Source organism: Euwallacea similis, chromosome 33 (assembly GCF_039881205.1).
Source record: "Euwallacea similis isolate ESF13 chromosome 33, ESF131.1, whole genome shotgun sequence".
Lineage (NCBI taxonomy): Eukaryota > Metazoa > Arthropoda > Insecta > Coleoptera > Curculionidae > Euwallacea > Euwallacea similis.
In genome coordinates this window covers 1,827,634-1,853,468 of record NC_089641.1, presented here as the reverse complement: position 1 = coordinate 1,853,468, position 25,835 = coordinate 1,827,634, and the positions used below count along the sequence as shown (strand labels likewise).

General features: G+C 40.0%; 3 protein-coding genes across 3 annotated transcripts in view; 1 reads left to right on the top strand and 2 right to left on the bottom strand.

Moving 5' to 3' along the window:
* The window catches only part of LOC136418209 (uncharacterized), a 166,165-nt gene that overhangs the window by 130,501 nt on the left and 9,829 nt on the right, over window positions 1-25,835 (bottom strand). The gene's annotated exons all lie outside the window — the stretch shown is intronic.
* Window positions 491-25,835, bottom strand: part of ds (dachsous cadherin-related 1) — a 91,572-nt gene continuing 66,227 nt past the window's right edge. The window contains exons 3-14 of the mRNA XM_066404194.1: window positions 14,458-14,638; window positions 13,412-13,897; window positions 10,003-10,178; window positions 9,467-9,877; window positions 8,842-9,028; window positions 8,539-8,775; window positions 7,565-7,795; window positions 5,453-7,484; window positions 4,578-5,401; window positions 4,331-4,516; window positions 3,851-4,273; window positions 491-3,762 (exon numbers count right to left, since the gene is read on the bottom strand). Of these exons, the coding sequence (XP_066260291.1) occupies window positions 884-3,762; window positions 3,851-4,273; window positions 4,331-4,516; window positions 4,578-5,401; window positions 5,453-7,484; window positions 7,565-7,795; window positions 8,539-8,775; window positions 8,842-9,028; window positions 9,467-9,877; window positions 10,003-10,178; window positions 13,412-13,897; window positions 14,458-14,638 (8,253 nt within the window). The 3' untranslated portion in view covers window positions 491-883. The remainder of the gene's footprint in view (window positions 3,763-3,850; window positions 4,274-4,330; window positions 4,517-4,577; window positions 5,402-5,452; window positions 7,485-7,564; window positions 7,796-8,538; window positions 8,776-8,841; window positions 9,029-9,466; window positions 9,878-10,002; window positions 10,179-13,411; window positions 13,898-14,457; window positions 14,639-25,835) is intronic.
* LOC136418208 (facilitated trehalose transporter Tret1-like) lies at window positions 17,062-18,856 on the top strand. Its single transcript, XM_066404198.1, has 2 exons — window positions 17,062-17,198; window positions 17,464-18,856. Exons 1-2 carry the CDS (start codon window positions 17,132-17,134, stop codon window positions 18,840-18,842), a joined length of 1,446 nt encoding a protein of 481 aa, XP_066260295.1. The 5' UTR covers window positions 17,062-17,131; the 3' UTR covers window positions 18,843-18,856.

Genomic DNA, 25,835 nt, shown 5'->3' with positions numbered 1-25,835 from the left:
TCAGGACCAAAGAAATTTTTAAAGAAATCAAAAGTTTTAGTTTTTGATATGTTTAATTGTAAATTTCTAGATACCTGTTGCACATAGGTATAGGATATAGTACATGAAACACAATTAGAATTTTGCGTAAAATTCAAAAATGAAATTTAAAAAAAAAGTGTTTCTATTTGAAAAAATCAAGTTGGTGGTTGTATCTGATTTTGGGCTACCCTGTATACATGAATTCACCATTAAAAAAACCGCAAGAAAAAATAAAAATCGACGTGTTCGAGGATTTTGGCCGCATATGTTCGGCATCTTAGTTATATAGACTGTTTCATCCAAAACTTTCATACTGTATGTATTATAAATTGCCGAACTCCGTTATCGTCGTCGAACCACAATTTTTGCGGTTAAGTGATATGTGCAATGATTTAGGTTCTATTGATTGATGGGCGCTGAGAGGGCCACCTTGTGTATACAATCATTCAGTAAAAAAAAAACTCGATCCTTATTTTGAAAATGTCTTTTATTATTCAGCTTACTTAACAGTTTGTACATTTTTACAGTTCTTTTATACATAATTGCAAAACATCTACATTCATTATTTATCCTAATCATTCACACTTTGCAAATTTTCATTTTAACAAATTATATTGGAAAATTTCGGATCCAGGGCTCGCTCCTTAATCTTATTAGGAACAATTTACGACAAATTTCGGCACCAAATTCCTGAAGACGAGCGAATAAATATGGCTAAAAATGGCAACTAACCTAAGATCTAGTGAGCATCATTCGCAATTAATTCTATACAATACAAAATTTACAAAACAGTCAGTCTAACAATAAGCTCCTATAACACAGCCCAAAATTGCTCTGCTCAATGTGAGTTTTGCAACTATTATTATATCCTTAACTCGGCATCCACGACAGATTTATTATTTCTATTTTGAGCGGCCTGTCGGGACATCACGTGATGAGCTGCAGACAAGCCGGGAGCTACGAGAGGCGATATCGAAGGTGATTTTGTGGCTAAGGGAGATAAAGAGGGAGAGAAACTGGGCGACATTGCTGTGGAGGCGCCAAAACTCGCCCCTGAAGCGTCGTGGTTGATGGGGGATCGGGGGAGCATCATCATTTGATTATGTCCCCTGGCGTTGAGAATCGGCATGGCAATAGCCCTGGGGGCCACGCTGGTTATCAGAGGAGGGGGAATGTTTTTGGCTGGAGCCACCGATACTTTGCTACGCACACTAGAGGTTCCACTGGCGCCACTGTGCACAGAAGCGGTGTCATCTTTCAGTCTTGCTATCTCGGAAAAAACGTGCGCCAATGGCTGGTATTGAGGACCCCAATCTAGCAAATAGTCCCAATTGTAGCTTCCCGCCAGCTCCTCTTCACTATGTACTATGGAGCTCAGAGATCCGTTCATGGAGGGTTGGTGATGTGTCACTGCGGGCACCTCTCCATAACTTATCGCCATTACATGCTCCATCGCAGACACTCCTGCTCCTTCATCGGTGGAGCTGGCCCTATCACTGCCTGCCACGTCATTTAGCTTGGCGTAAATCAAATTAGTAATGTCGTTCTCATTGGCAGCAGCCTCCTCGTCAAACATCGTATGTAAACTATCCAGAGGAACTGTTTGGTGATGGTGCAGAGATTCTTTGCTGCTACCAGCCCTAGGATCTACTCGCTGTAGCGCTGAAGTATCGACAATCCCTAATCTGGCTAAATACTCTTGAGTATTTCTAACTGACACTGCAGATAAAGAATCTGAGTCATTAGTTCTTTGCAAGGGTCCTTCGTTGATCATCCGAATTTCCTCGTCCTCGCCATCATCTCCGTCCTCAGCAGACCCTCTGCCACTCGATCCGGATTGCTCCGAACCTGAAAGTTCCGAAGTGGTTGCGGCTCCAGAATTCGTACTAGCAGCGTGAGCTCCCCCGTAGGGAGGAATCTCGTCATACTTAGGTGGAGCGAATTGGTTTGAGGGCATTTGGGGCGCCCCTCCTCGAATGGGAATCGTGTCAAACGCACTGGGATCCACGTAGTTATTCCCAGTGGATACAGTTTCGGAGCTCAGATTCGGTTTGTTCAACTTCTTGTTGCGCTTGCTGCGCATGTGCATGTAAACAAACGCAGCTCCAAAGACGATGAGTAGCAAGGCGATCGAGATAACCAGCCCTAAAGCCCAATCTGAAAGGCCCCCTTTAGGGGCGCCGATTGCTAAATTAGTGCCGGGATCAGCAAGTGGGTCTAAAACAATTTCTATCACAGTCATGTTAGTCAGAGATCTCTGCCGGCCCGAGCTTGCGGTCACCACTAAACTGATCTCCCTTCCGGATGTTAAAATGTCCGATTGATCAAACTTTTTCTTCAAAACTACCGCACCACTAGTTCTATTAATTTTGAAATAGGAGTGTTGAGTGGTCAGCTGATAAACAACCCTGCCGTCAGGCCCTTTATCCTTATCTGTAGCCATCACTCTGCCTACAACGTAACCGACAGGCAAAACCACTGATGTGGCTAAAGGAAACTTGTAAGTTCTCTCGGTAAATTGCGGGTAAAACTCGTCTTTACCTTCGATCTCTATGTATACTTTGATAGATGAAGACTTGCCTCCAGCATCAGTGGCCTTAATTGCGAAATTATATCTGCTACGTTGCTCATAGTCAAAAGCAACGGCGCTGGTTATCAAACCTGTGCGCGAATCTATATGGAACAACTTCCAAGAGTTCTCCAATCCGCCATAATTGTAAGAATCCACTAGGGAGTAGTTAAGTGTCCCGAAAATTCCCTTGTCCAAATCCGTAGCATGAGCTGTGAAAATGGCAGTTCCTATTGGCTCATTTTCCTCCACAGACTCCATATAGTCAGTGAAAGGGAAAAGTGGGACGTTGTCATTCTCGTCCAGAAGTGATATCTTCATTGAGGCCAAAGAGCAGAGGGGCTTCGCCCCTTTATCACAAGCTTTAACCACCAAATGATATTCCGTAGGTCCTTTATCAAAATCTAGGCTTTTGTTAACAGAAACAACTCCAGTTTTGGCATCAATTTGGAAGCATTCATCTGCGTTGCCCGAGGTTATTTCGTAGAACACTTCACTGTTGGCGCTACCCACTAAATCCGCATCAGTGGCTACAACTTTCTCTACCAAACTTCCCACAGCCTGAGATTCACTAACACTTTTCTCATATTCACTATCAGAGAAAACCGGTGCGTTATCGTTAAAATCCTCCACAGAAATCAGTACATGAGTTACTAAAGTATTGCTTTCGTCAATGGCTATGGCTAAGTCGTACTCATCTTGCAATTCCCGATCTAATGCTTTGACCAGCGTCAACGCCCCTGATGGATTGGAAATTTGGAATATCTTATCAAGGTTCCCTTCGAGGATGGAAAAACTGGAAATTTGGTTACTGGGCTTAGCCAAATGGATCAAAACACTACCAGTATTGGTATTTTCAGGCACGGTGATTTTATATTCCTTCTTGTAGCCATAAGTGCTCTCCATGCGTTTGCTATTCTTCACACGAACAGCCACCAACGAGTACAGAACTGGGTCTCCAGAATCTTGAGCTTTCACAGTTAGGAAAATGTCTTGCAAACTGGCAGATGTGTTTGAAATGTTGACTTTGATGACGCCGCTCGATGGACCAATGGAAAATCCATGAGTCGGGTTTAAAATTGAGAAGAGGATCTCTCCATTTTTGCCAGAGTCTAAGTCGGTAGCGTTAAGGGTGGTTATGTCGTAGAGGCTAGAAGTTGTTGAAACCAGATCTGAAATTGTGAAGTAAAATTGATTTAATATTCGTGACTCTAAAATATTAAATTATAAAGAAATGTGTTTTTTAAAACAAAAATTTACCGGGTAAGTGCGCTTCATAGGAACTCTGCGTAAACACCGGATGATTGTCGTTGACATCTCCAACTTCCACTGTTAGAACGGTTTCAGCCACATGGGCAGTGTCAGAGGCGATAACTTTGAGGCTGCACTCTTGCCACATTTCAAAATCCAGAATTCTTCTAAGGAAAATCTTCCCGCTGTAGCGGTCGATGCTGAAATAACTTGAGTACTCCTTGTCGACATTGGGACTGAAGCTGTAGGTCAGTTCGGGAAATGTATCCACATCGTTGGCGGTAAGAGTGGTCAAGAGGCTTCCTACTTCGATGTTCTCACTTACTTTTATCGTCCTAGGGGGTGGAAAAGTCGGCTGATTATCGTTTACATCCACCACGTTGATACGCACACGGGTTGTGCCTGTCATTTGAGGATTCCCCTCGTCGGTGGCTGCAAAAAAAAGCAGATTCTCAACGATAACAAAGAGTGATTAAACCTTAAATTTACCGATTATAGTGAGGCGGTAATTGTCCCGGATTTCTCGGTCGAGAACTGTGTTTGTTTTAAGAATACCGCTGAAAGCAGGCTCGATTTTAAAAGCATTGTCATGGTTGCCATCCACGATGTGATATAAAATCCTGGAGTTGGGACCTTCGTCTGCATCTGAGGCTATTGCTTGAAGCACAAATGTACCTGAAGAATAAAAGAGAGAAGACACATTAATAAGTAATATATTATATACAGAGGAACTCACCCTTTTTATCCCCTTCCCATACGGACGCCGTGTACTGCTGCTGTGTAAATTTAGGAGCATTGTCATTTTCATCTGTCAATTTGACCACGACCTCGCAATATCCGTGCAAATTGGGATTCCCCTCCGTCTTGGCCTCAACTACCAAATAAACTGCTTGATGCAGTTCATAATCCAGATTCTTTGGATCCCGAATTTGGATCACTCCACTCTCTGCTCCAATAACGAAAATATTCTCTTCATTACCGGTTCCGAAAGAATAAACAATTTTCTGTCTCCTGCCATCAGTGCGTACAGCGCTCACTTGGATTATATCTCGAAATTGTCCAGTATTTTCTGGAATGGTTACTTCATAGGTGGAGTTCTGGAAACGTAATCCAAACTCCGTCTGCGGAACTTCTCCCACTATCAGTTCAATTAACCCAGTAGAGCTTTTGGACGGATTTCCCTTGTCGGTGGCAATCACATTCAAATAGATAATTTTCCCATTGCTGCTACTTAGTGATTGAGTAGCTGTGAGCGTTCCAAAATTGGGATCTATTCGGAATTTTCCAATATTAGCTCTATCGCTAACCAAACTGTAGACAATTTCAGCGTTTGTGCCTTCGTCTATGTCTTTAGCGGTAACTTTCAGGATGTTTTGGCCCGGTTGGATGTAGGAGGGGACTTTCTCTTGAAACGGGTATTTGGTGAAAATTGGCTTGTTGTCGTTGACGTCTTTGATGTAGACAGTGACGGGGACTTTAGTAGATCGGGCATTGTATTTGCCACTATCGGTGGCGACCACCATAAAATTGTACTCGGACTTTCGTTCACGATCAAACAAACTGAAATGATAATGTGTAAAAAGAGTACGTACATAAATTAATTTTTCTTACCCAGCAGTAGTAATGACTCCAGTCTTGTTATCGATCCGAAATAACCACTGACTTTCATTGGCCAGAAAGTAAATGATCTTAGCATTGAGCCCCACATCGGCATCTGAAGCATGCACCTTCATTATTGATGTATCAATAGAAATGTCCTCCATTATCGTAGTTGAATACTTGGAGAGATCAAATTTCGGATCATTATCATTCTGATCATCTACAAAAACTGTAAGGTTGCAATAACCTTGCATCGTTGGAGTCCCATGATCTTGGGCAGTGATGGTCAGATAGTATCTGGCGTTGCTTTCTCTGTCCAGTGGTTTGGCCGTTAAAGCTCCACTTTTCGAGTCTATACTAAACTTATTCCGTATATTCCCGCTGGTAATAGAATAGCTCACATTTCCGTTAAGACCTTTATCCATATCACTCGCCACCACTGTGTGAAAAACCGCCACTTCACTGTTTTCGGGAATAGACAATCTCTGGCACGACCCGGGTTGAAATTTCGGAGTGTGATCATTAATATCCAGTACTTTGACGTAGAGTTTGGTTTTGTCCAAAGTGGACATCTCTTGAGTGGACTGGTCAGTAACGTAAATCGGAAATAAGTAAGTTTCCGTAACTTCTCGATCTAAAGGTTTGCGAGTGAAAACCTTCCCCGAAGGAGATTGAATTTCAAAAGTATCCCCTGCTATCCCAGGAGGGATAAAAAAAGTAAGATTACCGCCATCAGAAACGCCTCTGATACTAATTTGCGCCACCAGCGTGCCAACGCCCGCATTCTCCATTATGCTGGCCTCATATTCCGACTCTAGCAGCTTTTGGAAGTTGCTGGCGGAATCCTGCAGTTGCAGCTTCAGCTTCATGCTACTCTGTCTCGTGGGTTTGCCATGATCTGTTGCCGTGATATTCAACATGTACGTTTTTTGATTCCCCAATAAAGATTTGGCCAAAGTCAACACCCCCGTGTCGTAGCCCAAAGAAAACCAAGCTGCATCGTTGCTGTTCGATAAAATATAAGTGACCCGTCCGTTATCCCCAGAGTCGTCATCTACCGCAAGAATGTTTCCAATTTTCATGCCGACTACAGTGTTGTCACTTAGGTACGATGTGGAGGACTGCGGTAAAATGAATCTGGGGGTGTTGTCGTTGAAGTCAGTAACAACTAATCGTACAGTGACGCAACTGCTACGCTTTTCAGTGACGTTCAGGGGCTGATCAATAGCCTTAATGACTAAAAAATGTTCTTTGACAGTTTCAAAATCCAGGGGAGCTGCTAAAGTCAAAGTCCCAGTCAAAGAGTCCATGGTGAAAGTGAAATTTGGCTGCTGACTGGTTAAACTATAACGAATTTCACCATTTTCACCACTGTCCAAATCGATTGCGGTGAAGTTGTAGATCGAAGTCCCAACTGCAGTATCTTCGCTTACAGATATAACCACCGGATCTTTAGGAAATTGAGGAGCATTGTCATTTACATCACTAACTTCTATTTTAATCGTAATAGCGCTGCTTTGAGGGTTGTTCAACGTCCTGATATCCAAAGCGCGAACTTCCAGTTTATATTCTGAGTGAGTTTCTCGATCCAGCTCTTGGGCCACGACAATTTTACCAGTGCTTCGTTCGATTTCAAACGGACTCTCTTCCGATAAATCTGTAGTTAAGGTGTAGGTGATATGATTTCCAGTACTGTCTAGAACAATGTTCTCCTCGTCTTCTTGGGATATTGAGGTAATGCTACCGATCACTTGTCCGATTTTTGCATCCTCCCTCACAGTAAATGTGAGGCTGGAGCTTGTGAAAGTTGGTCTATTGTCGTTTAAATCCAGTACTTCAATCCTCAACATACGCACGCTCTGCTTAGGGGGGTGGCCTCCATCAAGGGCGACAACTCCGATGCGGTAAATCGTCTTTTCTTCGTGGTCCAAGACCACTTTGGTGCGTATCACTCCTGTTATGGGGTGTATACTGAAAGTCTCTAAACCATCCGAGTCTTTGAAGAGTGAGTAGGTTATAGAGGAATTGTAGCCATTATCTGCGTCTGGAAACCAAAATTCATAACCTGAACTAACCAAAAATCTCCCACAATAGAGCGTGGTTGGAAACAGATAAATCTCTTACCAATAGCTCTAATTCTCACGACTTCAGTTCCAGGGCTCTGCTCTTCGCGGACGCTGACCACATCTTCTTGAGGATCTACAATCTCTGGTGCGTTATCATTAACATCCAGTACACTGAACTTCACCGCTACTCTAGTGCTTCTGGAAGGTTGACCTTGATCTCTGGCTTCGGCTACTAGATCGTAGAATTCCCTTGATTCCCTATCTAGAATGTCTTTGGTCGTAATGTCTCCTGCAATGAGTTTCCCAATCAGATACTTAAGATCTCAAAACAACAAATGCTATTATAAAAAAGTTGCTGAATCCCTCTCCAGCACCCGTATTGTTTCTGATACACCCTGTATAAGTATGTTGTTTGGCTGCCTGAAAGAGTTTCTTCAATTGATCCCTAAAGAAGTCAAGAAGCGAAAACGAATTGGATCTGTATCTGTTCAGCGAAATCAGGGGTGTCAAAATTAATCATGCGCCGTCGACGTAAACTTGTTTGCGGCCGTCTCAATTTACAGACCTCGGAATGGAAAACGATATTTATGAGAACTCGCTCGCCATTAGCACCGAATGAGTTTGGGGAAAAGACTTGACCCGATCGGCTAAAAATGACTTTGTTCGATTTCTTGAAGCGAAATTGAAATATATGCGCGTCCTTGCGACGAGAGTGAAAAAAAGAACCGAATTGCCATCACCAGTAGCTTTTAAAGAATCGCCAACAGGCGGCAAGTTTTTTGTTATCAAATAGATGGTGTTTAAGGTACTCAGCAGGATACACTGAAAAAAATTAAAAGCCTCGATGCATTAGCCAATGCAAACAGGCTGCCACGTAAAAGCCCCCGATCGTTAAAATGTGTATGCATATACAGATGGAGGTTCTTCTGTTTGAACAAGGTGTTTGCTCCCGGGGAAATGCAAAGTGACATTTTTTGTGTCTCCTGTTATGTTGGATCAATTATTCCATGATTCTATCAAGAAAGTACTCACCGCTAATCGCGTTAATTTGGAAGCTGCTATTGGAAGGTATCAGACTGTACCTAACAGCAGCATTCAGACCGGAATCGGCGTCTGTAGCTTGAATTCTGCCTACAAAACTCCCTCTCGCCAGATTTTCTTCGATTTTGAAAGCATAATCTTCTTGAGTGAAAGTGGGCTCATTGTCGTTTATATCCAAAACCTCGATTGTCACTTGAGATGTCGCAGTTTGAGGTGGTAATCCATTATCTGCGTGAGAAGATATGGGAATGATAGAATTTTGCAGAAATTCTAAAATGGCGGAATAAACGCTACCTTTAGCAGAAACTATGAGATTAAAGCGGTCCTTGGTCTCTCTATCTAAACTTCCGTTTAAGTAGAGCCATCCTGAGTTAGGGAAAATTCCAAAAACGTAGTCGTTTGAGTGGTTCGATAGTACCAAGCGATAAGTAATCCTCGCGTTGTTGCCTGTATCTGCATCTACTGCGGTGATTTGTGTGATCTGAAAAGAACATGTAGAATGAGTAACATGATTTTCTAGTTTGAACTTTGAAAACTGTAAGAGAAAGAAAATAGTTTCTTTATGAACAACCGGACGAAAACGCAAATTTGCTTTCACTTCCGAAACCCCTCTCGACATAAATCCCACTTAACTCACCGACATATCTCTATTTGTATTTCGTTGTTAAACGTCGACATTTAGCATGAGAACATGCAAAAGTGAAATTAGGTACCGCCATCAGGTTCCGTTTGCTTAACTAATGTCAAGCCGGTCCGGGTCTGTAATTTTTTCCCTCGACTACGAGGCAAAAACAAATAATAATGGGGACGCATTAAAGCAGCATTAGAAGAGCAAATGAAGAAAAAGTACTTATGATGATGATGATGATGATGATGACGATGAAGAGTTGTGCTTTGTCACGCAGCAGGAACTACTCACCTGCGAATTAATCGGCAAAGACTCCAAAACGCTCAAGTTGTACTGACTCTTCTCGAACACCGGAGGATTATCGTTCATGTCCTGCACCTCTACCAAGATGGTCAAGTTGGCGCTCAACTGGGGCACACCCATGTCGGTGGCTGTTACGGTGAGGGTGTGCCTCTGTACCTTTTCGTAGTCCAGACGCCTTGTCAAAGTCAGGTGGCCCTGTTTGGGGTCGATTTTGAACAGGTCTGACCCGGCATTTCCCAGCTTGTATGTGACCACTCCATTGGGGCCGCTGTCTTTGTCAGTTGCATGGGCGGCATATAGAGGAATTCCAACTTCGGTGTTCTCAGGAATAGAGATGCGGACAGTTGGTGATTCGAATTCTGGGCTGTTGTCGTTTACATCCGTGATTTCGATATTCACCTTTAAATAGATAATCGATATATCAACTTATAAAGAGTCTCCGTTTCTGGAGCTCAACCATAGGGATATCGGTAACCATAAAGATAAAAGATCGGTTACATTGGGGAAAATTGCTGTTTTCTTACCTGAGTATGTCCATATACTGGAGGGTTGCCACTGGTGGCCTGCACGTTCAGCAGCACAGAGGCTCTGCCCTCATGATCCAAACTGCCGGAAACTTTAATTGCCCCTGTTATCGGGTCAATTCTGAACAATCCCTCAGGGTCCCCGGAGTAGATCGAGTATCTCACATTGTTTCGACCTTTTGAAATACACAACGTACAGATAACGGATTTTGAACGTATGTAGATGTATGCAGCTAATTAGCTATTAATAATATCTTCGACTCGAAAGACTCCTGAATGCGGTCGGCCAATTAGTTTGACTTATTAAAAATTTATACCAGTAATGTCCATTGAACGGGCGCATTCTTTGCCGCAAAATGGTGGAGGTAATGTGACCAAGGCGCTGTAAATCTCTTTACAACTGAAAGCTGGAAACAAAGCGCAGCCACGTTAATAATGCGATAATTTGCGCCATGGTTGGCGAAGAGCAAAGCTGCTGTCCTGGGGGCTTGTGTGAACTCATTGGTACTTGCGAGGACAGTTTATGAACGTCTTCCAAATGGTATTTTCTTAAAATCAACGGATGAAAATACTGAATTACAAGTGATAATCGAGTTTCAAAAAAACGTACAAAATTCTCATAGACCTTTTGTAGAAATTGTTTTCAAAATCTTTCCGTAATTGGATTTTTCGTCAACTCTTTTAGCTTCATATATGTAATATTTGTTGTTCTTTTGAGTTCGAATTGGTCAATCTAACTATTTATAGACTTAATCATAAAATTCTAACTTATTAAAACTTCCCGAACATTCATCAAAACTTAATCTGCTTTATTAGATCTTTAGGAATATCCGGCACCCATTGTACGCACGCAAATAATGTATGGTTCGGTTTGGGACGATAATTAATCATCGTAACCGTAAAGTCCTACCTTAGTGGCAAAACGATAAAATTCAACGATAATTTTGCCTTTCGGTTTGTCATAAATGGACGTTTTTGTTCTGCGATGGGCAATTCTGCAGAAAAAACCCTCTAAGGTGTCTTCAAAACTATGACGGCATGCCTAATGGAACTATCATGTGCAACAAATCGACATTAAAAAAATTATTTGTAGCAATCAAAAAACCTGATTTTTTAGTGGTTACATTAAAAATCCATTTCAGTGGAATCGCCTTTGTGTTACATCTTAATTCGTGGAGTTGGCGAAACGTATATTTTCGTAACCTCACGTGAAGAACGAGCTGTCGTTAAGACTTTAATTGTTTAATAGATTCACTAAATGGTCGGTTATCACGGAACATTTGTTTGTGTCCGCATTAATGGAGGTTCTTTCAAGTTCGGTAATCTCCGGATCGTTTAGGTTTAGAACTGCATAAGAGCGTTACATCATCGGTGAAGACCTTTCTCCGAGAGATTTGATTTAAAGAAAAATATCTATCCTTCGGAAATCGAGTTGTGAAAAAAAGAGAAAAAGTGTTATCCTAGAGAGAGATAAATAAAATTGCTTTTATTGATCATTTTTTTGGGGTTATAAATTTTAAATTTCTGAAAAAATATCACTTTTCATAAGTGCCATTATGTACGTTATACGTATATACGTATAACTTTTTCTTCTAGAAAGCCGAAACTTTTACTTTAATTCAAGTTGAGCTTCATCCAGGTACGTAAACCAGACAATGTCGAATTTTCAAAGAGCGATTTTTACCTGTTTTCTGCCGGGCATAATCTCACAAGGACATCCGTTACGTTTCCGTTTAATCAACCTACAACTCTGCACACATTTCTCCAAATTTTTTCCAAATTTCCACTTCGAAATTTGATATTTTTCGCGAGTAAATCGGGAGGAAACTGGAAGACGCCGTTAATTGTGACAATCGAAGCGTTATTGTTTTGTTTCCAAAGCCTTCTTGGCAATTTAAGATATTCAGCTATCATATGTTTTAGTCCACCGATAATTTTCGTTAATTTTGTTATTTTTTTATCTATTGTAAAGACGGTTCTTAATTTTTCCACCAATTTACTGATGGTCATTGGGATCTCATCTAAAAGTTTTTTCGAAACAATTTCTTCTTTTTAGAGTGCCGTTGTATAATAAACAAAAGCACCGTGAAACAGAAAAGAGGCAATTATTTCGGAGGGATGCCCGGTCTTGAATCGCCTTAAAAAAACGACGTTTCGGTAGTATGCTAACCGAAAATATGGCCATTGTATTCAGGATTTACTCGGCTGTCAACGAAACTGGTCGGCTATTCAAATTGGAACAGAGAACACGAAAAGGCTTAAATTTCGCGAGCCCTGGGAATGGCAACCGAGTGTGTGTGTGTATGTGACGGGACTTGACAATTCGATGAAAGATACCGACTACCGGCCGTATTAAGCTACTTAGGGCCTTTATTCTTGTACAAATAAAAACCAAAAGAAGAACAGGATTTGAATTTTTTTTCGTGTTATTTTGTGGTAAAATTCTTTTATTAGCCCACGTGCATCAACGAAGCTCAGCACCAAAATCGGGCTAAAGTAATTGTTCCCAAGAAATCTTGAACTTTTTATGTGTAAAAAATATTATTAGTAGGTATTTCTTAATTAATAGCCGATTTAATGTACCATCAATAAAGACATATACGTACACGTACCTAGCAAAGGAAAGTCACGGTCATAAAGCAGATATATGGTCAGAAACAAAAAAAGAACACTTCTCCATAACGCTGTTATTGGTGGAACTCATGTATACAATAAAACTTTATTATCAATATGCAAAACGAAATCGACAATTTTTAGCAATAAACACTGCGCTTTAAATATTTACGGCCGTTAATTTTCTTTAATAAATTCGCAAGAAAGCGCTAATTGATATCGCAACATCTTAATGGCTCCATTTTTCCCTTTTAAAAAGTAACAACAATTTTATTCTCGAAATTCCATCACACAATGCTACTTTTCATTAACCCCTATTTTATCACAAGAGAATGCAGGGTGTCTCCGAAACAATTATACAATTCTCAGTCGAAAATCCCTCGGTAACACATTTTTAAGAAGTGTAAAATGGTAAGGAAACAGTTTTTCTTGCTGTAGAAGTCTAGAAATTGATGATTTCTGCGTGTCTGTAGGTATACATATATAATTTTAAGTATTCACATCATGTTTTCATAAACTTAAGTCTGATCGGAATAATGGCGCATTTTAAGACACCCGAAAACCGCCATTGGGCCCGTCAATTTTGCCTTGCATCGTTATTAGAGCTCATTACGCGTGTAATGAAGTTGGCTGCAATTATTGTTAGTATCAATGTCCCACACGTGATCCGCCGTAAAAGCTGTTTGAACCGAATTAATTTAACGGGAAGCCATCATTACCCGTCATTAACTCCCCTTAATGCCCCCTGATTTATGATCGCTCAGCATTTCTATTAAAATTTCTAAAAAAAACTTACCATTGTTGATGACCGTAGCCTTGACATGCCCAACCACAAAGTCTTTCTTCACCTTCTCGCTCACCGCGAACATGTACCGGGACATGTCAAAAATCGGAGGTTTCTGCGTGGAATCTATCACACTAATAAACACCTCAGCATCTTTTAGTGATTTCAGATTGCCTCCATCGGTGGCACTGATATTCAGTCGGTGATAAGGTTGGCTTCTAGTCGATAATTGATGGGGTCGATTGACGAAGATTTCTCCAGTATTTCGGTCTATGCGAAAAAGCCCTCCTTCGTTTCCCGCCACTATCCGATACGTTACCGTGCCGAATTTGCTCGAATCAGTGTCGGTGGCTGAAACCACCACTACGGGGGCTGTGGCTGATGATGACCCGCCACCGTCGCGGAGTGAAACGTTGTATTCAGGCGGATAAAACACTGGGCGGTTGTCGTTGACGTCAGTTACTTGGATTTTCACCATTGCTGTTGTGCTTAGGCCACCTTGAAGGAGGAAAGATGATTTTACGAAATGTCAATAGTTCAGGAAGTAAACGATCTAAAAAAACTCTCCAGCGAACTCCAAGAAACCTGGTAAACTAGGAACTTATTTTTTGACTGATGTCGTCTAGTGTACAATAACTGAGACTACCAAAACACTATTTGCACGTTTTCGTGAGTATCGATCAAGTAATGTCGTGGTTTTTTCCTTTTTGTCTTTTCCCTAAAATTCTTCTTGAAAATCTCAGAAAATGAAATATTCTAACTTCTTTCCCTAAAGCTTTGTTACTGTCAAGTCTCCATAGAAAAAACTTCGAGAAAATAATTTTATTACTACGCAGCTTAATAATTCTACCATAATCGTGGTACTCAAAGAAAAAACTGTTCTCATGTAAAACAAAGCGCCAAAGATGCCTAGAGTGTCCAATAAATCTTTTGTGAGTTATTTGAATTTCACGTCTATGGGCAAATAACGCGCAGAGGCGATAAATAACGAAACAAAACCAAAACCAGTTAAAATTGGAGTTCCTAGTGGCTCTATGCATAAGAAAGCTTTTACTCACCTCTGTCAGTGGCTATTACCGGGAACTCAAAAGCGTTTCTACTCTCGTAGTCCAATGAAGCACTTATGCAAATTTCCCCAGTGTCCGATCGGACTTTGAACTCTCGTAGTTTCTCAAAACCATCACCCAGGGTGTAGTTCACCACTGCGTTCACCCCACAGTCGGGATCGGTTGCTGACACCTGAAACAAGGGAAACAATTCAGCTTTATACGACTATTAACAAAATACGTTTTCATGATAAACCAGCTAGAAAGAACCGTTTAGTCCCGAGCTAGTCCTTTTCAGTTGATACAGGGTCGAAAGTCATCCTTGAATATAAGACGGTCGCAAGACTGAACGGTTTCATGATCCAGTCGATAAAGAAAATCCGTGCTTTCTTTCATTTCCATTTAAATTAATCTGATGTCAAATTCTCCACTGCGAAATGGCCAGTATGACCACCCGATTTGACCGCTTTGGACTCGGATTTTATATGTATGTTTTAACCATTTTTATGATCTCTCTCGGGTGTTTGAACGTAATCCCGATTATCTGTGAGTGTGAGCGTGTATTGTGTATCCCCAAAAATGCCGGTGCGTTGACCCAGCAGATGGCGCTGATAGCGCGTTCGGCGTGGGCCGCGAATGTCGCATTGGCGGTGTATGTGTATCTCGTCTCTGTTACGTTGCCTGTCCATTAAAATAACGGCATATCAAGGCCTTCCCCGGCCGCGGGTACTGTGCATTGATTTATAAACTTCCAGGAGGTTTAAGAAGGCATTTATAGTCCAAGAAGTCACCGATGATCGAGCCGGGTCATTCAGTTGCTGCTGCGCTAGATTTAAGCAACTACTACTAGGTAAATCATTCTTTCGCTAAAAGGCTTGCGAAAGTACCGAGTACCACCACGTACGTTCGCCTCAAATATATCATGCACAATTCGAAGGTTAAATTAAATTAATAGTACCCACTAACCGTAGGGAATAACATTATATGCTCGGCGTATACAAAATGCAGATTTCCTGTTCAGTTAAGCCAGTACCTACTTAGCATTATTTGTCTACTAAGGCGGTCACCATTTCGCAAGCCACGCTATCTGACAGATCTTCATTAGCGTGCAAAAAAGTAAGACGCGATTAGGTATCTTTAAAATTACAAATGATCCAGCTGGGCCTCAGATGACAAACGTGTCACAGACGTTTTACATAACGTACGATCCCTTCTCGGTGATATATTTATATTAATAAGTTCACTTGTTAGTGAGGTGATAAAAACTTTGTGACACCTGTAAAAGGTAACAGACAAATTGCTGACTGGTTCTGCATGAGTAATGACACTATAAAATGCCTTTAATACGTCTGGAATACCACCAGTTCAATGCTGCGTATTGATACCACTCAAAACTGGTTTCTTATTCCAAGCGCAACACCACTCTTCTATTATGCAGATTATCCCGGTTCTGATAAAATAATCGAATGTCGTTAGAAGCCACTTTTTTAGATCGTTAAGCTTAACTATGCTTTCCCATGTAATTCTCTCAAAGAGATAAAAGCAGATTTAATCCATATTTTATGTTTGCTTCTTGGGAGACGTTCGTTCGCGTAAAAGCGCCATTCTTTAGGCAAATCTAACGGTACCGTTCGAGATTATGATTTAATGTTTTAAACAAATTTGAATCGCATGTCAACCGGAGAGCTCGTCACTTCCCTTCAGATTTAGATGCCTATCAAATTTTGTTAGTCAAAATTCAATGAAAATTGAATATGTGGGGCTGGTGGCGGTCTGAACGGTTTCTCTTTGCTCCCATTTAAGATAGTGGCGTTACGATAAGTGACGACATCTTGAACGTTATCAAACTGAATGGTCTCTTTTTGCTGATTGGTGAAGCATTCGTTCAGTCCTCCGACCGTCCTATTCAAAATGGTGGCAACTAAAAGATAACAAATGATATCACTAGATGCTAAATACAATCATAATATTATTATGTATCAAGTTGACGTCACATAATTATATATGATTCTTGGACCTACCCGTAAATTAACAACAATAAATAAGACCTTATCATGTGCTAACTATCATAAGGTAAACAAAACAAAATCAATATTTGTTTTGAATTATTTGAATCTTTTAGCATGGGAATGTATGTATTGTCAAATCCACAATATTATGAAAATTAATATGAAAGTTTCTTAACCAACACATTAATTTGCCCAGATGTATAAAAACAGAATATTACAATGTTGGTTACACAGTGTGTCTTTTTAAGTCCGTTAAAAATTAATATAACGTCAAAAACAATCAGTTCAATTAGAAAAAGTTTTTCTTTTTTAATACGGATTTATTTATTATTTCGCAAGCGCTTTTCTTTCCTGAAAGATAAATGCATCATTTGTGCACTTTTTTGCACCACCCTGTATAAACACACATTAGATTGATGTCGAGCTTCTGCCATTCATTATCATCGCCTGACAATAATTTTCGTATCGGAAACTTTTCTGCGTCGAATCTTTCTTGTGCTTTGTTGATTCAATTCGTATTTTACAATGGCACTATTATTGTCACTTCAATATAGACAAAGCAAATTTACCTTAATGTTATCGGACAAGATATAAATAGCGAATGTAAGTGAAATTTAAAGAAATTGGTCAGATAGCGGCATAAGGATGTGCGACGTGGTATTAGAAATGGTAGAACCATGAAGGCGTTGGGTCTATTAAATATCAACCAAGAGTACTTTTTTCAATATTTTGCAACCATAGCCGGTAAATATTGCACATGTTATTAGGAGAATATAAATGTGAACAAGGGCTTGTTATAGAATTAGACGGGATGAATCATGTAATTTTTGTATGGTTAACTAACAGAATAAAGCTATTTTTAGGCGACTAACTTGACCTAGATAATCTCATTATAACTCCTCTACATAGATTCAATCCAATATAAATTTGCACTCATGCAGGTTATATCATAATCTTTCTCCTCAATGCCATTCAATAAACACTTTTATCATCGCCCCAAACATTTCAGGTGCTTTTTCCATCTTAAGTTCTGGCATCAACCTAGGATGGACCTCTCCCTTCCTGCCGGAGCTGCTCTCCCCCAACTCCACCATCCCCACTACCACCGACGAGGGTTCTTGGTGCGCCGTGGCCCCGTTGTTAGGCGCCCCCCCTGGGGCTATCATAGCGGCGATTTTGGTAGATAAAATCGGACGTAAAAATACCACTTTGTTAATGGGCCCTTGGGTGTCTTTATGTTTCCTCGGAATTGCCTTCTCCACGACGATTTGGCAAATCACTGGGCTTCGTTTTGTGATCGGATCTGTGGAAGGGGCCCTATATACCGTGTTGCCCATGTACATAGGAGAAATTTCTGATCCCAGGATCAGAGACTTTCTGACCTCCATCATAGCTATCGCTGCAATTACCGGCACTCTGTTTATCAACGTTATCGGCTCCTTTTTAAATATTTTTTTGTCGAGTTTGATCTGCGCTACGATTCCTTTGATTCACATGGTGGCGTTTGCTTTAGTGCCCGAATCGCCTTATTATTACATCAAAAGGGGCGACTTTGCAGCAGCTAAAGGCAGTCTGCAAGTGCTCAGAGGGAAGTTGGATGTGGATCAGGAAGTGGACTCCATTGCCAAAGCGGTAGTCAGACAGGAGAGAACTAGTGACCAAGCAGGGGTTTTGGACATATTCACTGTTTCCAGTAATAGACGGGCATGTTTTATCTTCGTTATTGTGTGCTTGACGAACAAGTTTAGCGGCAAAAATCCCTGCATGTTTTATACTGAGATGATTTTCAGGGAAGCTGGAAGCTCCATTGATGCGACGCTCTCAGTGATAGTGTACTGTGGGGTGGAGTTAGCCGCTGTCGTCATGACCACCCTTTTCGTCATGAACAGATTTGGCAAAAGGATGCTACTCATTACCTCCTCAGCGGGATGCTCCATAGCGGTAGCAGCCCTTGCCCTTTTCTTCTTTTTTAAGGATTTTGGTTACAACACCTCCTACGTCTTCTGGCTACCCATTACAGCCCTCGTGTCCTACAACATAATGTTCAGTTTCGGCCTTTCATTCGGGATGGTGACCGTTTTAAGCGAGCTTTTCCCTACCAACGTCAAAGCAAAGGCCCTCTGCATCGCAGACACGTTTTCAGTTCTGATTGGAGCGTTGGTTTCGAAAATTTTCCAGATATCGGTGGATCAGGCCGGCTCCATGGCATATCCTTTTCTATTCTTCTCAATTTGCAGTTTAGTGGGGTGCGTTTTGATTGTGAAGAATATGCCGGAAACTCGAGGTAAAACTTTGGAGGAGATTCAACAACTTTTGATTGGCCAGGAGGAGTATTCGTTCGAGCTTACGGTTAGACAAGCAGCCTTTGTAAATAACTCTTTTATATAAATTATATAATTGTTTTTTTGATGTTTTTTTTTTTTAATTACGCGTTGAATCACGCATCGGTACGCAGAAAACATTAACGCGGAGCTCCTTAAATGTTCAGTACCTTCACCTGTACCACTCAAATATGGTCTGAAAAAAGCCACTTTCTATTTCTCACAAGTGGCATTTTTTCAGCTTTAATTAAGCATTTTCGATATGCAAAAGTGTCCTCGAACACTGCTTTATGCTCGGCTGCCCATAGTCGCGAAACGAATTAATTGACTTTTAGTTTAATTGACGCTTCATTACTACCGACCTACTCGTTAACTTTTTATTGCATCACACATATTTTCGATAGGTATGTATAGTGCTAAATTGATATGTGAAACCGTAAACGAGCCATTATATGAATATTCATCGAGAGTTTTAATAATGTGAAGGGACGCATGAAAGGTCACATCAGCGTCCATATGGTCGTTTTTAGGGGACAGCCGTTAATTTTAGGATTATGATGAAAATTAAATCGATATAATGGGTCGAGATTGCTCTTAATAATTATCGACAATTAAAAGTTGGGCTGAAAGTTACCAACCTAAAACGATAGCAAGTATCCGGTATGATTGCGTTATTCATAGTTTATATCAGTCGATAGTTAACTTTAAATTTCGGGTCTGGCCTAAAGCTCTGATAACTAAGTTGATCAACTGTTGCCAGTTGAAAAACTTTCCAGTTATGCGCTTTTCAGCTTTTTTGTGAGGTATTAGAAATGGGGCTATTCACAAGTAACTTAAACAATAATACAATACAAATGCCTAATGTACCAGAACCATTAAGTCGAATGGCATAAAAACTCGATGATATTTCCTTATTTTATAAACTTGCCTGAATAAAATCACATTTCAAATGCGCTTTTTCCATCCATGCTCGACCAGAATTAGTTTTTCCAGTTAGCAATCGAGTATCCACTAGTTCGCGAAGCCGCAATTTATCACAACAGTCGTTCGGTTGATTTATTGGTCCCAGAATCTCAAACTGTAATTAAACCAGGCTTATATTTGTAATATTGGTTGCTTTTTCTGTCTTGCAATATGTCTATACTTTAAAATACTATATGCTTCTAAATTTAATTTGTTTCTAATGATCTCAAGATAATTGACTAACTATAGCCAATGAACCTTCTCAAAGTCTTCCAACTTTATATATTCAATGCATCTACCTATTCTACAGATTTTTGAAATCTTGAATTTTGAGTGCCACGTGGGAGCAGAACACGCGCATCAGGGGTCATGCTCCCACTACCAGAAGCATAATTTGGTTGCGTGTTTTAAAGCAAAATGAGATAATTCATAATTATGAAATAGCGACGGGTACGCAAGAATGAAAGCAGAAGAAGAAAGGTCGAAAAGGCATTTCTCATCTTTAGTCCCGTCGACGGCATTCGGTTGTTGTAATTGTTATGTGTCGTAAAAAGCGGCAGCTCCGACATGTTTGTTTTCTTTTAAACGTTCCCTGATAATTCCGGAAAGCAGCTGTGTGTGAATTTGCCGCGAATGACTTAATCTGCACTTTTCCGCGAATTAAGAATCTTTCCTATTAGTGCGCCATATTTGAGTGGCTGTTGCTCCTCGGGTAGATTGCAGGAATGCCTGTCATTGCTTTTTAAAGCTCGGGCTTACAATAGATGATTACTTAGTGGCATCTTGTTCTTCTTGCTCTCGCTTCTCGGAAAAACTGAAATTATACTTGAATGTGACCAGTGTTCGAACACCGGTAGACAACTCGATGAAAAAGGAGAACAAGACGTAGGTAGCTACCACTCGTTCATATCATGCAGTCAACCAAAAACTTCTTTCTGTTTATTTATACAGCCGATTTTTTCTTCACTTCTTATTTCTCGACTCCTCTCTCGGACACTGATCAACAGTTGTTGATCTAACGGTCATTTCGCGCATCTACTCCTCGAAAGAACCTCTTAAGTTGGAAGCGTGAAAATAAGCACAATTTAACAAGTTACTTGAATTAGCCACGGCGCAGAGAAGAATTAGCAACTGAAGGTGCCGCCCAATGGACGATCGCGCACAGAGAATCGGGAGTTAAATGTAAAGGTACGCAGTATCACATTTGGTATTATACTTAGTTCAAACGCAGCCCACAGATATACCTACAGGGTGTCCGTTCCTGAACCTCAACCATGGGGATCTCGATAGCTTCAAGAGATTTAAAAACGGCATATTCTTCAAATCCAAATCGCGCAACATTGGCTTCAAAAACGGACACCTTGTATACAGGGGAGACAATATTACCGGCGTTATGGAAAACCATGCTAATACTTTATATCTGCATACCGAACAATTCAAATATATAAGCGTTCGTTCTGCGAAGAGGGCAGCGCATTTGCATGTACCAAAATTGTATTTAAATTTCGATAGATAGCAGATATGCGCGAAATGACAGTGAAATTTGCACACAGAGCTGGAATGCCTCGTATATATATAATATATTTCGCACCGCCATTGCTAGAAGAAGGTATAAACGAACTGGAGTCTAAATATCCCAGGAACCAAGAAGAGAAACTGTCCGAGATTCTCGTAAAGGGAGTCTTCGAGGAGGCTTATTGGCTATGCCTAACGTATAACGTAATTATTTCTTTGTAGAAAGTCCTTGTTAGATACGTAACTCTTGCACCTGCTAGAATAAGTGCTTTCTTGCAGTGTGGCGAAAGTACGGATATGGAACTCGCACACACACCCATTGTGTGTTATACATTATGTGAGGAAATGTTCAATCAAAAAATGCGCTGGAAAAGACCTATCTGCGTATATCTTCCACGATGTTTCCATTGCCCCCATTCTCGCGCTTGCTACACGGAGAGAAAGCACTTATTTTAACAAGTGCAAAAGGTACGTATTTTATGACGGATTTTCAAAGAGAGCTATTATATGTTACTCTAAGGGATGTGTACACTCGGTGTTGCCCATCAGGCGAATGTGATGGACATAGCGTACGAACAACTGCCCGATTTCCTAGAAAAATAGACAAATCCGTGCTGACCACCATCGGCGCGGTATTTTCGCGCTATTAAAAGGATTCAGTTCCCAAATGGCAGCATCAACCTTGTGTGAAACGTTATGGTTCGGCGTTGGACGTTCCACTTAACTGCACCCGCATGCTTTCCATTGTTTTTACACTTGATTTTCTGTTTCATCAGGTTCCACGTAACGAACAATCGATAACGCAGGAATTCACGATCCCACCAAGATAAGCACCAGACCGGGCACAGTAGCGGAATAGATTGTGCATGTATGTTTACGATTTTCGCTATAGAGACCCTTCAACTCAACTGGACTATTAAAAATCTTCTTCATACAAAGGGGAGATTGAAGAATGGGTGTATTCACACTTTTCTAAACTGTCTAACGACTACTTCGTGTCGAATAGTACTCGTGTGTGTGTGTGTGTGTATGTGTGTGTGTTCAGAACAACTTTGCATTTCAAATGGACGTGATTTCGCAACGCGACTTCGTGCCAGATCGAAAGAAGATACTTAGCATAAAGATATGTATTATCCATGTCCAATTTCTTACGAACCTGCACGGTTAAATGAAGAGACCAACGTGAAATATTTCCAATGGAGAGATGCGCCCAAAAGCATTATTAATAGGGTCTCGTACAAATGTTCAAAAGATTAAGGAAATTAATTGTTAGATACAGGCCTCTCCGCTTTACACGATTCTTAGATTACTCTGCGGAAAATGGTTAAATTTATGATCCATCACTCGAACCCGGTGGAGAAGAACCAGGAAATGAGCAAATTCTACTTGGGCGTCAAACGTAAAGGCGGAAAATAATCCCATGATTAGTCTTGGAATTTAAACAGTTCCGGTGATTCCACATAATATTTCTCCTCAAAAATATTATCGTATGCAGGTAGATAACAACATGTTAAATTCGAATGCGGCCTGCCATATTTTAGAGGTTACAACGTGTGCGTGTCTGAAATAACTATATTCGAAATTATTTCGATGTTCAACCGCATAAATAACGCTGGAGCGAAAGTGATAATACGTATTGAAGCCAACGCAAACAAAGGCCAGGCAGGAGGGTTATTTATTTGGAAGAAGAAAGGCGCTCAATTTCTCCTTTGAAAAAGAATTTTCGTTGGAAACTGCTTTGAAAGAAACCGATCAAACGACGATGGAAAATTTTCCTTCGAGTGCTGACGTGAAATTCAGCTCATCCAAAAGAGTTTGATTCGGCCTTATTTCGGAGGACCTTGAAGGAAAGCAGAAACGGAACTCGTCATGTGAACAGTAAATCTCCTGCATCTCGACATCTCATCATCGGTGTAAAAATTCTAGACGATAATCGGCAACATCAATTCTTCGAACTCATATAGGTAATCATGGGTATTACTACGTCCATAAACACCCGGTTTTCTCGAAATAAACGCGGCAAATAAACGACGAAAAATTCCTATCAACTTACCGGGTAATAATTAAATTTGCCCCCGTGTTCGCAATTGAGAGCCAATAAATTCAGCTCGAGGCCTAGTCGAATATTAATTATGTCTGGGATGTTGATTATTTATAGTAGCCGTGTAACATCCGATCGGTCGGGTCTACGCCACTGTCGCGGATTTATATACAATGGGAGGCTTTCATGTTTCCATCCAGGGACGGCAAACACGAGATTAATGTCTTTTCTCTGTATTTAGGAATTTGAATCTTAAACTTGTCCTAGAATGCGTTATATAGGGAGTTAATCGCCTCGATGAGGTTTATGAGCCTGAACAAAATGGGCTGTAATATCTCTTTTAATTTCCGAGATGCTGAGCCCCTTTCACAAGTATTTTCTCATTTTGAAAATGCCTCTATATCATTTCATTACGGTGCAAGTTAACAGCGAATCACCCTGTACAATCTCAAAATCTGCACGAAGTCCTCTAGAAGAGAAAAACACAAGTGATAATACCAATTGGATCCGCCCCTGCAGAGTTGTCGTAATTTATAAACGGGCCGGACAAAGCTGAACCGCAATGTGTCCAATGTAGAATGGTCATGTAGAACGATTATAAACTACCACTATCATAATTCCATATTGATGTTCATGGGCCAATGGCGTGGACATGGATGATACAGGGTTGTGGTCGCGGCATTGTACCGAAATCTTCATTAAATTAATCATCCAAAGAGATACTATATAGAGTTTAGTTGTTGCATTTATTCGTATGGTAAATGTACAGTGGAAAGCTACATATTCATACACCTGTAACGCTGTTAAACAAAATGAAATAACAATATGACCAGTATATTGTAAGATTATCTAATTAATTTTGTTCTAAACGGCAACATGTAAACAACTAATCTATAATAATTTTCCTTACTAAATCATATTGTTTATAAATACTATTGCAAAATGTTTACGAACATGTCATAAAATTAGACCGCAAAAGTATTCATACATAATGTAATTAATTAGAAATAAAATTATGACATATAATATTAATATTTTGTGGCATGGCCTTTAGCTTCAATAATAGCTGTTAAGCGTCGAGGAATCAATTGGACCAAGTTTCGTGTTACAGAAGGATCAATCTTTAACCATTCTTCTCGCAAAATTCTTTCTAAGTCATTTTTGTTGCTTATTTCACGTTTTCAGATTCGTTTCTCTAATTCATACCATAAATTTTCTATGGGATTGATGTCTAACGATTGGAGTGGAGGCTTAAAAATTTTTGGTATGTTGAATACTAACCATTCCTAAACAATTTTCACCGAGTGTTTGGGGTCATTGTCTTGATAAAATGAATAAATTCGAGGCATGTTTAGTTTTTTAGCACTTATTCACATTGTTTCGCACATTTCACATTGTTTTTTAAAACATTCATATAAACTATTTTATCCATGATCCCTGGAACGATTACTAAGTTTCTCACTCCATTGGCTGACATGCAGCACTATATCATGAAGGAACCCCCTCCATGCTTTACTGTTCGCAGATTTTTGAATTTAAAGCTTCCCTTCTTTTCCGCCACACCAACTATCGACTATTTGAACCAAATATATTAAATTTGCTTTCATTACAAAATAAGACGCTATTCTAAAAATTTGGTGGGGTATTTATACCCCACCAGATTGTGGAGAGTGTTAAAGTTACAGAAAAAAAATCGTGTTTTGATGATATTTAGAAAATTCAGCGAGCTATTTCCGTGGTACCTGGTACATCTAATAAATGAGTAAAGTGTTACATTTTGCAACCATTTAAATGTTTTTAAGTCGACCATGGCCGTACATACGGGCAGTCACGTACAATTTTTTTTTAGGAAATCGATGGTACTCCACTGTCTATTCCTTTTTTTTTTTTGATATCAGTAACTTATTTAACATAAAAAGGATCTCCTGTTTTTTTTGATACGATAAACAGTTTTTGAGAAAAAAATTAAAAATCATTTGCTAAACGCCGCTTGATTGAACTTTAACGAACAATTATTTCATTTTTTGTTTAAGTTCAACTACAAAACAATAATATTATTAATATAATTAAAATAAAATAAAGTTCATATGTTTTCTAATGTTTATATGATTTCCCAAAAATACTGCACATGGCTGCCCGTATATACTATGTTCGTAGTCGACTTAAAAACATTTGAATGGATGTAAAATGTAACACTTTACTCACTTATTAGATGCCAGGTATCACGGAAGTAGCTCGCTGAATTTTCTAAATATCATCAAAACAAGAATTTTTTTTCCATAACTTTAACACCCTGCATTTTAAAACCAAAGCACTTTGGGACCTATGGTTATATGAACTTTCATTCTTATCATGACCCAGATAATCACTTCCTTAAATATCAGAAAGTACTTAGGGACCACCCTGTATGTTATTTTGCGAACTGTAAACGTTTCTGTTTATTTTTTTCATCAATAAAAAGTTTCTTTCTAGCCACTCTTGCACAGTATCCACCTTTTTTCATTGTCCTTCGTGCCGGAGCTTACTTCTTTTGAAAACATT